Below are 13,687 nucleotides of genomic sequence, written 5' to 3'. Positions count from 1 at the left end.
CACAAGTTGCTGTGGCTTTCCTAATTTGGATAGATATATTGTCCTTGGCTGGATCACCGCGACTGATGAAGCTGTCTATTCCCTCAGTAGACTCATCCGCAAGCCCAGGTCTAGGGTTCGAGCTCAGCCAATCTTGCATCAGCACTCTACAATCTGCAGGTGTGAAGCGCATGTAAAATCGTCAGGTGGAACTATTCAGTCAAGATTATTACTTATTATTGTTAATTTGCATTATGTCGTTAGGTAAAGGAGAAGCTATTTCGTCTGCGTAATTGATATCTAGGAAGTTTCTACCAAAAAGCATTTGAAGGTTGGGAGTGGTAAATTTACAAGCACACCAGTGACGAAGTTGGCGTGGAAAGATAAAAGAATGTATGTTTTTCTGGCACAGTAGAGTGTGGCTCTTGCATCTGGGACAGATAGGCTACCTCTTGAGGAGACGTCAGACCGAGCAAACTGTATACATGGCGTCCCTCAGCGAAAACAATTACCGCTTTGGCCGTTAACACAAGATGACATCAACAGATACCCATCCAATAAAATAGTAATAATTGTTCAGTTCTGACACTGATCTGATACCTAGCTGCGAGGTTGGCTGATGCACGCACGAGGGCTGAGATAACGCGACAACATCCTAGCTTAGACAGGTAGAGTAGAGATTCTGGGATTGGATTTAGTCCAAATATATTCCGGTCAATAATCCCCCGTCCCACCCATTGGGTCATCGTGAGCTCAGCCTACTCCGAAATGATTGATCTTATGTTATCCCTACTACTAATATCATGCAAAGAATTAGTTTAAGGCACATCTTGGGTGGAACCACCCATCATCCAGGACATGGAACTGGCATTGTAGTGCATTTGAGAAAGGAGTACTGTTTTTCTGCGAGATTTCATGGGAATGCAGGCGGTTTACAAGCTTTATCCCTCGGTGTTAATCGCGATAATTAATACCTTTGATTAGATTGCGCGTGTCAAATGAGTACACGAATATCCTGGAGTAAGGACCTTAAAGATCATTCACAGCACTCAGGATGCATGAAACTGCATTTCTCACAATTCTGCTTTAATAAAAAAGAAAAGCGCTTGCTGTGGTGATTCTTTATATTTTTCCTCAAGTATTGCGCTCATACACATGAGCAGATTACAGCAAATTTTAATTGTGAATCGACGTACAACACAATTAAATGTCAGTTGCATGCAATCGAACGCACCTCGAGTGAGTGGGATCTTCATATTCGGAAATGGCAACTGAGTAGTGTGGAATTGCATAACAAACAGATATCTGTCAAAAGAAAACCCAAACAATGTAGCATCACGCCTCACATCTCTATGGATACCAATGAAAATGAAAATAGGCGGCAAACTGGGCGGGCGACATAGATTAATATCGTCTGAGGAGATGCGAGTAACTGATTTGTACGACCTCCAAATAGTTTGTCTGATATCCAAGGTCTTTGGGGTGAACCAATCAACCTTAATACATTTCCCATAAATGTACCAGCCACCCATCACAACGAATAATTGTACAGCAGATAACATCGGATAAAATCCGTCAAGAAGTTAAGGACTTCTCAAAGTTTAAACAAAACTTTGTATCTGAATCTGTGCCCACTGCCCCCATCTCAAATATTTAAAAATGAAAGACTATGAGTTTGAACCCATTTATTTTATATACATATTAGCCGACGTTAGACAAGGATTTTACTCTTGTCTGTTTTGTGCATTTGTTCAAAGCAAAACAGTCGCACGTAATACCAATAGCTAGTAGCTGCGCATATTTTCAGTTACTCCCAAATGTAAGCTAAAACGCTTCACGTTGTTGTGTAACCAGTAGTCCTAAACGGGAAGGCACAAAGTAGTTTAAAATGAAACCAGCGAGTGATAAGTATTGTGCGATGACCTGGCCAGTGACTTCCTTTTGTCGGGCAACTTAGCTGATATCGAGCATTCTTCAGTTAGTTCTGGCTGATCGGATGGATGGTGACCCTAGCAGCTGGCTTTGAAACGTTCCGCCACCAATCTCGGCCACATCACTGAGGCACACTCGTACTATCTCCTTGTCTGACGGCAAATAGTCTGGAAGCCAATTGCTGAGCTTCACGAACAGACCGACAACAATCTGTTTAAATACCTGTAGACCGACTTAGGTTGCAAATATTCGAATAGCCCGCCAACAGTTTGTTCTGTGTATGCTGGACAACGACTATTCGGGTTTGGCTGCTCAGAATAAGCCCATGTTCTCAAAAATGTCATTACAGTGGACGAGAACGTACGCATGATCATCCGAAAAATACACTTAGAGCGTGGATTAAAACATCCGGTCTTGTTTATTCTGTTACCTGACATAACAGCTGAACATTGCTTGCAAAAAGCTCAGGGCCTTGAGTATGTTAACCTCACACTTGACTTGCCATTTCAGATACGTTGAGCTTTCGGTACTCGAGTAATTAAGCTTATGAGAACATTTCAGTGTAAATAGCCGCGGTTCGTGTGACAGCACCACCAACAAGCTCGAACGGTTTGAACAAGGCACATTGTGTCGTTGAGAGCATACTCCCAACAGAAAACACATCTCTGGTGCACACGTGAAATTTAGGCAACTGATAGTCTGAGGATGATTCCCTAGTTATGATCGTTTCGTGAAAATTTACCAAACACACATACATCAGGATATTTCACTCGTGTCGGCAAATCAGAGGTAAACTGCAGATCACCCGCAGGAGCTTCAGCTGTCGATTGTTCATACTATTCTAAAGTTATAAATCGGGAGTTTCCGGTGTCTAAGCGACACGAATAAATGTCTGGAAAGTTCGATATGTCCAGTGTCATTAGGCTTGCCCAGGCGTTTTTTATCCTATCAATGAGAAGTGCGACAGGAAAATGAGACCAACCTGTGAAATACAATTCTGCAAACAGATTACGAAGATTTGAGAGAACCTTGCTATCAGCCAAGTATCCTGGCGTGTTTGGAACAGTGATCTACAGCATTTGGTGTAGGAATTCGTAGTAAATGTTTTTCGCCCACCTTGTGTATAAATGGTATAAGTTTAGATACGTTCTGCACAAAACTGTGGTCCAACCCTCTTCTGACATAAAAAATTATATTGAGAATATTCATCAACCAACTGTTTCGAATGGATCACGCTTCAGATATTATCTAGCACGTAACACGCAAATGGGCTCGTCCATTGATAGTATGCCTAACGCTGGAAGTTTGACAGGCAAGTATTTCACACAGTGTTTGTACAGTGTTTTATACAGTATTACAAACGACAGCGCACTACAACAATGAATGGCTTTTATCCAGACTCCATGCATCTGTTAGGAAAGTGAGCACAAATTACTTGGCAAAATTATATGTGTGATCGGAAAATTTATTCCGACCATTTGGGTTACGTATGACAGGTGCGCTAAGGTTGTGACTCCGCGCGCTACTAGACAATTTGTTCACTTGATGGAATTTACGCAGCCAATGTAAGGGTGTTTTGTCCTCACCACAACTCACCAATGACTCGCATAATTCAAACGGCTTACGCATCCATACATCATGCTCTTGGCTGAAAACTCAATTGTACCAAAATAAGTTACATACGTGACCCATAAAATGCATGAAATCTGCTATGAACTCCGTTTTGCTAACTCAGCTCTTGGGGTTCACTTAAGATACATGCACTTTGGTCAGGTTTAAGGTGGTTAAATATAATGCCGGTTCACCGGCTGGTCGATTTTGTTGCAGCGTTTCTTTCGCCATAATTACTTGAGTGTTACAAATGCAAAACCGCTTTGCTTTGCTAGTGAGAACACGCGCGGATATTTTAAGCATAACTTTCAACGGCCCGTTCCACTCACCTGGTCCGAACTCCGCAGCGAAGCCCTTGCGCGTTTCATTCTTGTCGGTTGTGAATGTAATCTGTACTTCGTCGGAATATTTTATGGGCTCTGGTGGAATATTGCCACAAAACGGTCCGTAAGAGGTCACGTGAACGCCGGTTCCGACAAACACGTACAGATAATCGAACTGACAGCGGTCACCCCAGTTTACCTCTTCCACCTGTAAATGATCGCGAATTTGTCAATTTTCTATTCGGTACCAAAATAATCAAGAATAAGCCATGGCTTAGCATGAAGTTTTGAATTTGCCTGACTGCAGAAAGCATTTTTCACATTCCAAATTATATTGCTAGTTACAGAGGTTGTTGCCACAAACATGCAAACGATAAAGGAATCAATTTCAAACACGATAAGGCACTACGTTGGGGTGACGACAACTTCCACTCAATTTCTGTAGTTTTTGATGCTAAACTCCCTCAAACTGTGTGAAGGAGGACGTTCACACTATCATGTTCACGGCCGGGAACGCCAATTTTTGCCGGCGGCGCCTTCACTGAAAGTGCTTTATGATTGGTGCCTGCGTACGATGCAGCTTGATGAAAATAAGTCGACTGAACTTGATTTCACCCAAAAATGCGGTTATTTATGACTGTCCACAGCTACCGAGGGGCAGTGCGTTTCATTAGGCGTCAGATGTTGCTTTATGCAAAACACAAATCGAAAAGTTCATAAAGTCATACCAAATGAAGAACATCAGTAGATTTTCGTCCTTCTGTTTCAGTGTTGTTCTGAAGTCGGTTTGTTCTCACTTTTAGCAATCAGGCGGGAGTGAATTGTAACACATGGGTTCCTCCTCTTGAGTGCATGTCGCGCATTAACAGTCTACCATGACTTCATGAATTTCTAACTATTTTGCATCTGATGACAGTATCCGAAGAGACTCAAAGCTGTGGCAGTTCATGGCAAACTAAGCCTACGGACATATAGAGGTAGACTTAAATCACAGCACATTCGCACGTTGATTGCGGTAGTTAGTTACCACAGCTATCGCATAGTGTACTTACTGCGGTGAGTTTGACGTTCAGACAGGAGCAACCGTTGCAAACAATCCTGAAATGACTCACCTCAAAGTCAGTGAACCTCAGAAGACTTGGGTTTTTCGGTTTTATAATCATCCAAGAACAGTGCAGATTGTTTCCGTAGTCCTGTGGATAGTTTGGCGAAGTGATTATTCCACTCTCAGTAGCAATATGGTAGTCGCACTGAGCTAATTTTGTGGCAGAAAGAAATGATAGGTTTTATTATCTGTGAAAATGGAGTGGCTTGGCTGGGTAACTGCTGAATATATGGACTGCGTTAGTGACTGCTGCGCTGCTATGTGTAGGACGAAATGATGAGCTCATACTGTAAGCATCTGGTATTTAGGTTGAGTTCCGTGGGGATGAATTGAAAATGTGCCTTACAAATCTTCATCCAGCAAAGCGAACATTGTAGTCTGTACTGACCCTGTAGTGGCTGCTGAGGTCAGAATAGATTCACTGGAATCCTGAACCATTGCTTTGGACCTTACCACGTCCTTGTAGAATTCATCGATCAGAATTGGTATGTTGTATGCTTTCCAGCTATTCTACTTTCTAAAGCCGGATAACGCCATTCTTAATTAGCCTGTCACATGTATTAAGCATTCGCTCCTTTTTCGTTAGATAGCTGAAAGCCACAGACTGGTAACTCTAAAAGTTAGAGGTTGAAAAATCTGGTAATAAAAAATGTCTGTTCTCATGCCTTGAAGAAATACCTAGAGGTAGGGGGACAAGTTATTCGTCTGAGTACTGTGGTGTTCTTTACGATCTATCTGTAGCTCATGCGAATACTTTTGGCCTTCAGAACTGGAAATCACCATTTGATGTTCGTAGGCAGCAGGTTCACATACTCCTGCTTGCTGTGTTTCAAAAATGTCAGTATATTTAGAATTCCTGAGTAGCTCAGGATGTTTATCAAAATTTATTCTCCTTCAAATATTAAAAAAACTCGGACCCATTAAACACTAGAAAAAGGCCACTTCAGCTAATGTAAACCATTCCATTTGGCACAGCAAGGTACACTGTAAGCACCTGACAGATTGTGTGATCTCCACGTTTTAGAAAACATGTTCGGTATGGATATACTGCAGCATGAACAGTGCGAAATATTCCAATGACGGTTTATGCAGCTAACTTACTGATGTTGTCCAATTCCATTTCGGTGTACTCACAACTCCCTAAAATATAAACGTATGAAACAAATACTGCCTTATTTCTTGTACGGTGTGAGTCTCTGATTGCACAATACGGTTTCAATTAGTCCTGTTGTTCGAATTTGCGACGAATTCGCCCCCAAAGGAATGAGGAAACATTTTAATTTGGTAGATCTAGTTTACCATGTACTGAAAATCATTGAATTTGGCCATCTTTAACTTGATATTAGAAATTCTAGCTGTATGACTTAAGAACAGCTGAGCTATGTCAAAGGACATGGGCGCTTTTTAATTCCGGTGCAATCATATGTTGTGTTTGAACCGGTAGGGTCTAATTTATACTGAGACACAAAACTCCTGATGGACTTATTGGTAACACGCAGTTTAATTCATTATAACTAGCTATACAGAAAGTTTAAATTAATGAGCAAATCATTCCCTACAAAGGACGGCGGCCGTCCCCTAACTGAGTACGCGAATCAGATTGACGATCGATTTGAACAAATATTACTCGCTTGATTCTTCCATATGATTCGGTTGCTGGTCCCGTAGGAAATTCAATTTGGACTAAACAATCCTTGCATACACCAGAAAACGTCCCACAAGGGAACGAATTTTCAAATGCTAAGACCTGAATAGTGCTTGTTTATTCTACTCATGTCCACTGGTTAACATCCAAACTACGAAATTTCCTTTCGCACCCCTGATTCCTAAACTATTATGCTCTGAACAATGGTCGCAAATCATTTATGAATATTTTCGTACTCGTAATTCATTACAAATATTTTTAAAACATAACATCTTTCAGAGCTTACTCGGTACTGGAGTGCTGGGTTCGATGTCCGATCCGACTGATATAAAGAAAAGGGTTCAAAAATAATTAGCTTTAGACCGTAAACAAGATACCGACTTTCTGCACATATCTTGCTTAGGCAAAGCTGGCTAAATATTGGACCGAGGCGTGCGTGGGTAACGCTGGTTGGGTATTCAACTTTGAAATAGGCGCCTATCGATTGAACAAATATACATTTTCATGATAATTCAGTACGGTGATTTAGTTCAGAGGGAACAAAATGTGATTCAACAACTGACTAGCTATGTACAGATCAGGTGCTCAAGTTCGACCAATCTTAACTGCTGATCATCAGTGCTTGCAAAATTTCAATTGGGGGTGCGGGCCATTTAAGATTCTGATTGCTTCACTCCTCATACAGTCGGCTTTTTCTTGGTTCAAAGGTGTGTTTACACGGTTTGGCCTGAGGGTTGATGCTGCTACTCTGTTCACAATATTCTATGTGATTCAAAAGTATAATTGTTTAAAGATTTACGAACTAATATCCGTGCATTTTGAAGACCAATTATTTGGTGTGCTATCTAAAGAAGTAAGAGGATAACGATTCAACGAAGGGTCTTTCGCACTCATCGCATTTCATTGCAAAGTGACTTGAAGTTACTCGGTAAAACATAACAGAAAAGAGCGGAAAACTTGCCCCTTTTCAAATACACAAGCCATCGAGCCAAGAATTCAAAACGATATTTCTGATAAAAAGGCAGACAATTGTGTAGTAATTCATCAGGCTCTATGTAGAAAGCTAAGTTGCACACAAACGACACAACGTACCCGTTCTGTAAAATGCGTGAAATCCGCTGTATGCTCCTATTCTGTCGGTCAGGAAGGTGATCAAAACCTCCTCTCCAAACTGGAACGGTCCTGGTATATCTTGGCCGCATAAAGGTCCGTAGGTTTTTCGTCTGTTATGGGTTCCAACTTGAATAAAAACAACGTCAAATCGACATCTTCTTCCATCGTAGGATTCTTCGACCTGTTTGTGAAAGTGATCAGCGCGCATTAGCCAACTTCCACAACGCAGCCAACTTAGTGCAGCATAAGGTCCAGTACAGGAAGGCTTGCAAAAAAGAGAACTACTGTCTCACGTATCTCTCAGATTGGATTCCTGGCAAACTGTAGGATTTAGTAAACACATTTTGTAATATGGTGCTTCGTAAATTGTTGTGAATACTTCTGATATCCTGGTGTTCTGCACCTAATTTTCATACCAACACAGATATCTGGCCTGACGTTACATCCAAAATTAGGTCTTAAGGCTGTGAGAGGAAAAAGGGTGGGCAATGGATTCTTTTGGCGTGCTCTCTTTGGACTCAATGTGCGTGGGCTGAAACAAAACAAAGGTTGCTGGAAACTATTCGACAGCCCATGACCGGTTTCAACCTTCTTGGGGCTCATCAGGTAGGCGCAGCCCCCGAGTTTTCCTCAACCTTATGTTCTACTTGAACCCAAGTTGTAGAATATCACAAACAAGCGATTCAGATGGGTCTCTCATAAAGACAAAATTGATTTCCAAATAAGTGCATTTTTCGAAAGCAAAACAAAGTTCATGACTGGTTGCATCTTTTTGGTAAGCTTCAACTCCAAACATTGCCTCGCTTAGTTTTGTTTAATAGCAGAGTACACACCCGAATCGAGTGACTACTATTTTCCCGGACAATTTTGGTTTATATGGATGGCTTATTTGTGCACCCGTCTTGAGTTTCACTATTTATCAGTTAAAATGGTATTAACCAAATATATCTACGACCATTTCGGGCGACCGGGTTGGCTAAATGCAATGACCGGTTGACAGAACTGGGGGGCTGCAATGGCAGCGGAACAGAGCATGTCTTATTGTTTAAATACTTTCCGGTGTTTACCTGTTTCAGTATGGCTTTTGGAACCGTTTGAAAAAGAATTATCACTATCTTTTACTTGAAACAACTGCGTTATACTTCTCTGTTGCTCACTTAGATGTATTTTTCCTCGAAGCAATCAGAACTGTATTTTGACCGCAGCTAACGCCTGTATAGAATGAAGTCATGAGTGAAGATCGTTTGTACTACCCTAGGCGAATGCACGTAAAATTTGGATACCGTCCGGTACAGCTGGGCCGCAGGTAGACACAGTAAGAGATGGAATACTGGTGAACAGAACAGCTAAGGAACCTCACTGTACACTCCACAGTCGTAGTTAAAAAGAAATATATTTTTCTTTGTTTTATTCAATTCACACAAAATGCTTACGTCAAAACTAAGAAAGATAAGTTCACTCCGATTTTGTGGTTTTCGAATTGTCCATGAACAGATGAGATTATCAGGATAAGCATTCGGATAGTTTGGCGATTTGATTTCTCCGAATTCTTCCGTTAGCACATGGCTACAAGTGGGTCCTGTAGTAAATGAATTATCAAATGTTATTTAGTGCTCACATTAGGACTGGTAAAGACTGTATGCTTTCAAACTGAAATATGTTGGACTGTCATGCGAAACTTGATTTCATTCATTTTGAAACAATTTCATCATTATTAGGCTCGAGAATTCATATTCTGATGTAATGTAGGCGGAAATCGTTATTGCCTTGTAAAACGAGTGATTTCATCTGATGCACAAAACTTATGTTTCGATTCTTTGGCACTGGTGAGGTTACCGACTGTACTGCTCAGCAAAACTTCCAATTTATAATGCGACAGACATTGAAAGAAAGCAAAAATACTTACTTCTTGGAGGGCCAGCTGCAAGGAGCGGTGATAATTTTCAGAGTTTCAAGAAAAATTTGAGTACAAAAAACGCGGAACATACACTACTCAGTCAGTTTTCTGGTGTTAGCTAAGCCAGCTGGACAAACGCCTTCAATGAAGACCTCTGTAAGACGTCTCGCCACAAAACGGAAAATAGAGTGCTTTGGGCACAGTGATTTTCATTCCTGTTTCCCACTGCTGTTACGGAATACGAAATCGATAATTTCGGCATACACTATATTCTAGGCTTGATTTTTAATCACAAACCATAGCCGAGCTCTTTATGAGGTTTGACAAATCCATTCATTATGTAGGCTCTCGATTGTGGTCATAACAAACCCTCTCTGGAAATGTTCTTGAACATGGTCTCGAACGCCATATGCCCTAGTGTAACGGTGATACTGCTGATGGGGAGGCACGCGAGTAGTAGGTGTTTTTCGTGTAATTTCGTTTTGCATCTTTTGAAAAGGGGAGATCTGTTGCGGAATTTGTAGAGTCGCTTTGTAGGCTTTGCTTGGATTTGAGCGATGAAGTCAGTTAACATCCAGGAAAGTTCAAGAAGGCGCGTTCAGGAGAAGATGGATATCCAGTTTTTACAAATAAGATGCAACTGAGAGTTTTGCTTCCATATCCAGTGGTCTGTAACCGGTCAGTTGGCATTTTCTTATAAGTGACCCTGCAACGAAGGTCTTCTTCCTTGCACTAGTAGGGCATTCCAACAGTTGTTTACTAGGCTTTATGTTATTGGGTTGATGATTTACGTATATGAAGAAAGTGTAGCCACCTTAATGACAATAATTCATTTATCATATTCTTGGTTAAAAATGAACGTAGGTGGTTCGAATATATGTATTATGTTATATATCATTTATAGACTACGTACTATTGTATCCCTCTCTTCATATAAATATCTGTACAGAATGTCATGTAGGTCACTCGCTTTCGGAAAATTGTCATAAAAGTCTAGCTAAATAAGTGCACGATGTTGTGTAAATCAGGTCTACGTAGATTCTTGCAAAATAACGATAAAACGTCATATATGGCAAGCCTCCTCCATGCGACCCATAAAATGATCACTATTCATTAACACAGAAGGACTGACTTACAGACGACATCTTGCAGCCCAAATGCAACACAGATCACCAGCAAAGAAATCATCCTTAAATTAGTCTTCCTCTTTTTTAATGTGAGTTAATTTTATATGCGCTTATATAGATACGCGCACGGAAGAACAAGTAAAAGGTCAGTTCAAATTCTAAGGCAGTCTGTGTCACGTTTGGGTGAAAACGATTGTTCTTATTTGCGTTGTCACAAAAAAGTTAATTTCATTTCGTTTCGGCACATTTGTAGTACCAAAGCTGTAAAATACAAACAGTAACAATTCGGCAATCTCAAGAAAAGAGAAACAAGAATCTTGGTTTTTTGGCATCCCAGTGCATCATTTTGTAACAAAGGTTTTGAATTTACAACGCATATTTGAGCATCACATGGAATTTGGATCCAAATAAACTTGCGAAAAATTCATCCAGTGAGTAGGAGTCAATCACGGTTGAATGGTGATTTGGAAGAACTCTTAAACTTTTGTAAAATAAACGCTGAAACTTGATCCTGCGGTACGCGATACGGCATAGAAAAGATTTTTTAAGTTGAATTCAGGCAGGCTGAGTCAGTGTACAGTTATTTCCATTTATTTCATCACATCTCAACTGCATTGAAACGTCCGTGTTTCGGAGTTTGCCAAAAAAGACTAGTGTTGAGCGTAACCTCAATTGGTTGCGTTTTTTCAAAGTATACACGACATGCTGCACTTTAAATTAAGTTTACTAAATGCCTTAGTAAGGGGGCTAACAATCTTTGGCCCCCAACATCAAGTCCTTTCGAGTAACACACGTTATCCCATGGAAATCTTATATTAGTTTCTGGAAGCAATCGCAACTTACTTTAAAATCCCGGATTTCATTTTGCCTTGATTTTTTACGCGTCTCCTGGAAGTGACCTTCATTCCAGTTCTTTATGCTAAAATATAATACTTCGAATGCATTTTGATATTTTGATATTCCGAAGGTTTTAGTAGCTAATATCTGTGAATTGCCAGGCTGTTAATTCCTCAGAATCGGTCCTGAGTTTTAAAACCATGGATCATTACCAACACATCTACAATAATCCATCTGCTGCCGAGTAAAATGAAATTGTTTTATCAGTTCTAAGAAACCCCAAAGTCATAACAGGTAGCTTGCGATAATTAGAGAAGTTTATCGAACGAAGAAGCTCGTTTGTTTTAATACTAGAGAGAAGAGTTTCAGAATTCAAAAATGAGATAATGAGATAAGAAGCTTTATTGATGTAATTTATGTGTCCCCATGGGACGCTACACAATTCGCGTACATTAAGAGCATCATTTTGATACAGCATAGGCTTCCCGCTATTTGTACCGGCTGGGTGGATCCAGAGACATGTTTCAATCAATTTCCAATAGTTGGGGGGAGGTTATGAATTACCTTATATCACACCTTATTTTCATTCGAGTACTGGCATACTAGGTTTGTTACGGTAGTGCTGCAATCACAAGTAGAATTTCATATTTTTGGTGTGGAATTATGAGACCGGTAACTCAGTTCCGAGAACGACAAATCAATAATTATAAATTGAATTCATTTGGCAAAGCAGTGTTCGTGATGGGTTCTTATGTTTTCAAATTTATTTTCAACTATGGTCGCCTACATCACCACACTCGCTCGTTTGTCAACTTTCAGGATTATGGTGGAATAGATCGGCTTTATTGCCCATTTGCAAAAGTATGCCTTTTGAAAAACAGTGCAGATTCAGCATCGTAATTTGCGATGTCTTTTTCTGCCAGTAGACTCTGACATAAGGCTTTCCTTCCAAAAATTTATGTTGGTTGGTTCAGATGTATACAACTAACTGACCCACAAGTTTATTCACTTGCATATTACACCCCTACTATGGAGTCCAGTATTTCTGTGGGAAGTAAAAATTTAGTTCTACTGGTGAAAGGAAGAAGGCCTTCGCTGCGGAGCTATTTATTAGGAAATGCCAACTGACCGGTTGCAAACCTCTAATTTGCATCTTGTTTGCAAAAACTGGACACCCATCTTCTCCCAAACGCGTCCTCTTGGAATTTCCTGGAGATTCATTGACTCCACTCATTCGTCGGTCAAATCCAAGCAAATGATACAAAGTGGTTCCACGAATTCCGCAACACTGGTACAAAACTTGGTAACAGCAGTGCTTCTCGCAGTTCATACTTTTGCGCGCGTCTTCGGTTAACCGCATTAGGCAGACCTTCTGAATTAGGCTCACAATTAAGGCATGAACCAGTTCCGCTCTCAGTGAAATATCTGGTGACCTCATATAGAAGAGTGTTAGAAATCCAACCAAGTATGACAGGTAAACACGCTCTAGCTTGTTCGACTTCTTAGCTCCATCATTTTGTTGTACAGACTTAACCACTTTTTCTCTAAATTACGGTCGATTATAAGAGTTAGCTCGCCCAATCAGAGCAGCATATCTATGATAATCTGCATCTCTGTTAAAATTGGAAGACCAATAAGAGCCATCAACTACCTAAAAGTCTGTTTTTTATGCAGCTGCGGAAATAGTTTCAAGAAATTATCGGTATTTAACATCTTGTACACTACCCAAACCAATTTTTGCGGCACTTTATCAAAATATTTGTCGTACAATCTGAGTGGATTTAACGGCACTTTGAGTGAAACGCAGTGTCGATCGCCAGAACACCTCTACTCTCAAATACTTGGAAGAATCGATACTTGGTTTCCAACACATCAAATTTCCTACTTAATGGATGGCGAGCATTTCGTACATGATGAAAAGGTCGTCGAAAGTAGGGTTGACACACCGGATGTGGTTTGCTCGACTTGTTGCCAGGCAAGCAGCTCGAAACTAAGAGCACAATGAGTGCTGTTCCTGTGTTATGTTGTATCTGTTTTGAAACGTGCTTTTGAGGATTAGGCATCTTAATCTGGACACCGGAAAAATATTGTAAACGATTGAGTATTTTTTAGCTACTC

At 40.5% G+C, this 13,687-nt stretch overlaps 1 protein-coding gene across 1 annotated transcript; it reads right to left on the bottom strand.

The window, feature by feature from the left end:
* Window positions 1–1,105: 1,105 nt before the first annotated feature.
* On the bottom strand, window positions 1,106–9,287 carry T265_13635 (hypothetical protein; the record flags this gene model as incomplete). Its single annotated transcript, XM_009169826.1, has 7 exons — window positions 1,106–1,284; window positions 3,852–4,053; window positions 4,958–5,100; window positions 6,052–6,090; window positions 6,882–6,917; window positions 7,688–7,889; window positions 9,142–9,287. Coding segments are annotated over 7 exons (819 nt in total), but the record flags the coding sequence as incomplete, so codon positions are not given.
* Window positions 9,288–13,687: the final 4,400 nt, after the last annotated feature.

This window comes from Opisthorchis viverrini, assembly GCF_000715545.1.
Source record: "Opisthorchis viverrini unplaced genomic scaffold opera_v5_90, whole genome shotgun sequence".
Classification (NCBI taxonomy): domain Eukaryota; kingdom Metazoa; phylum Platyhelminthes; class Trematoda; order Opisthorchiida; family Opisthorchiidae; genus Opisthorchis; species Opisthorchis viverrini.
The sequence above is the reverse complement of the archived record's forward strand: the minus strand, read 5'-3'. Positions and strand labels throughout refer to the sequence as shown.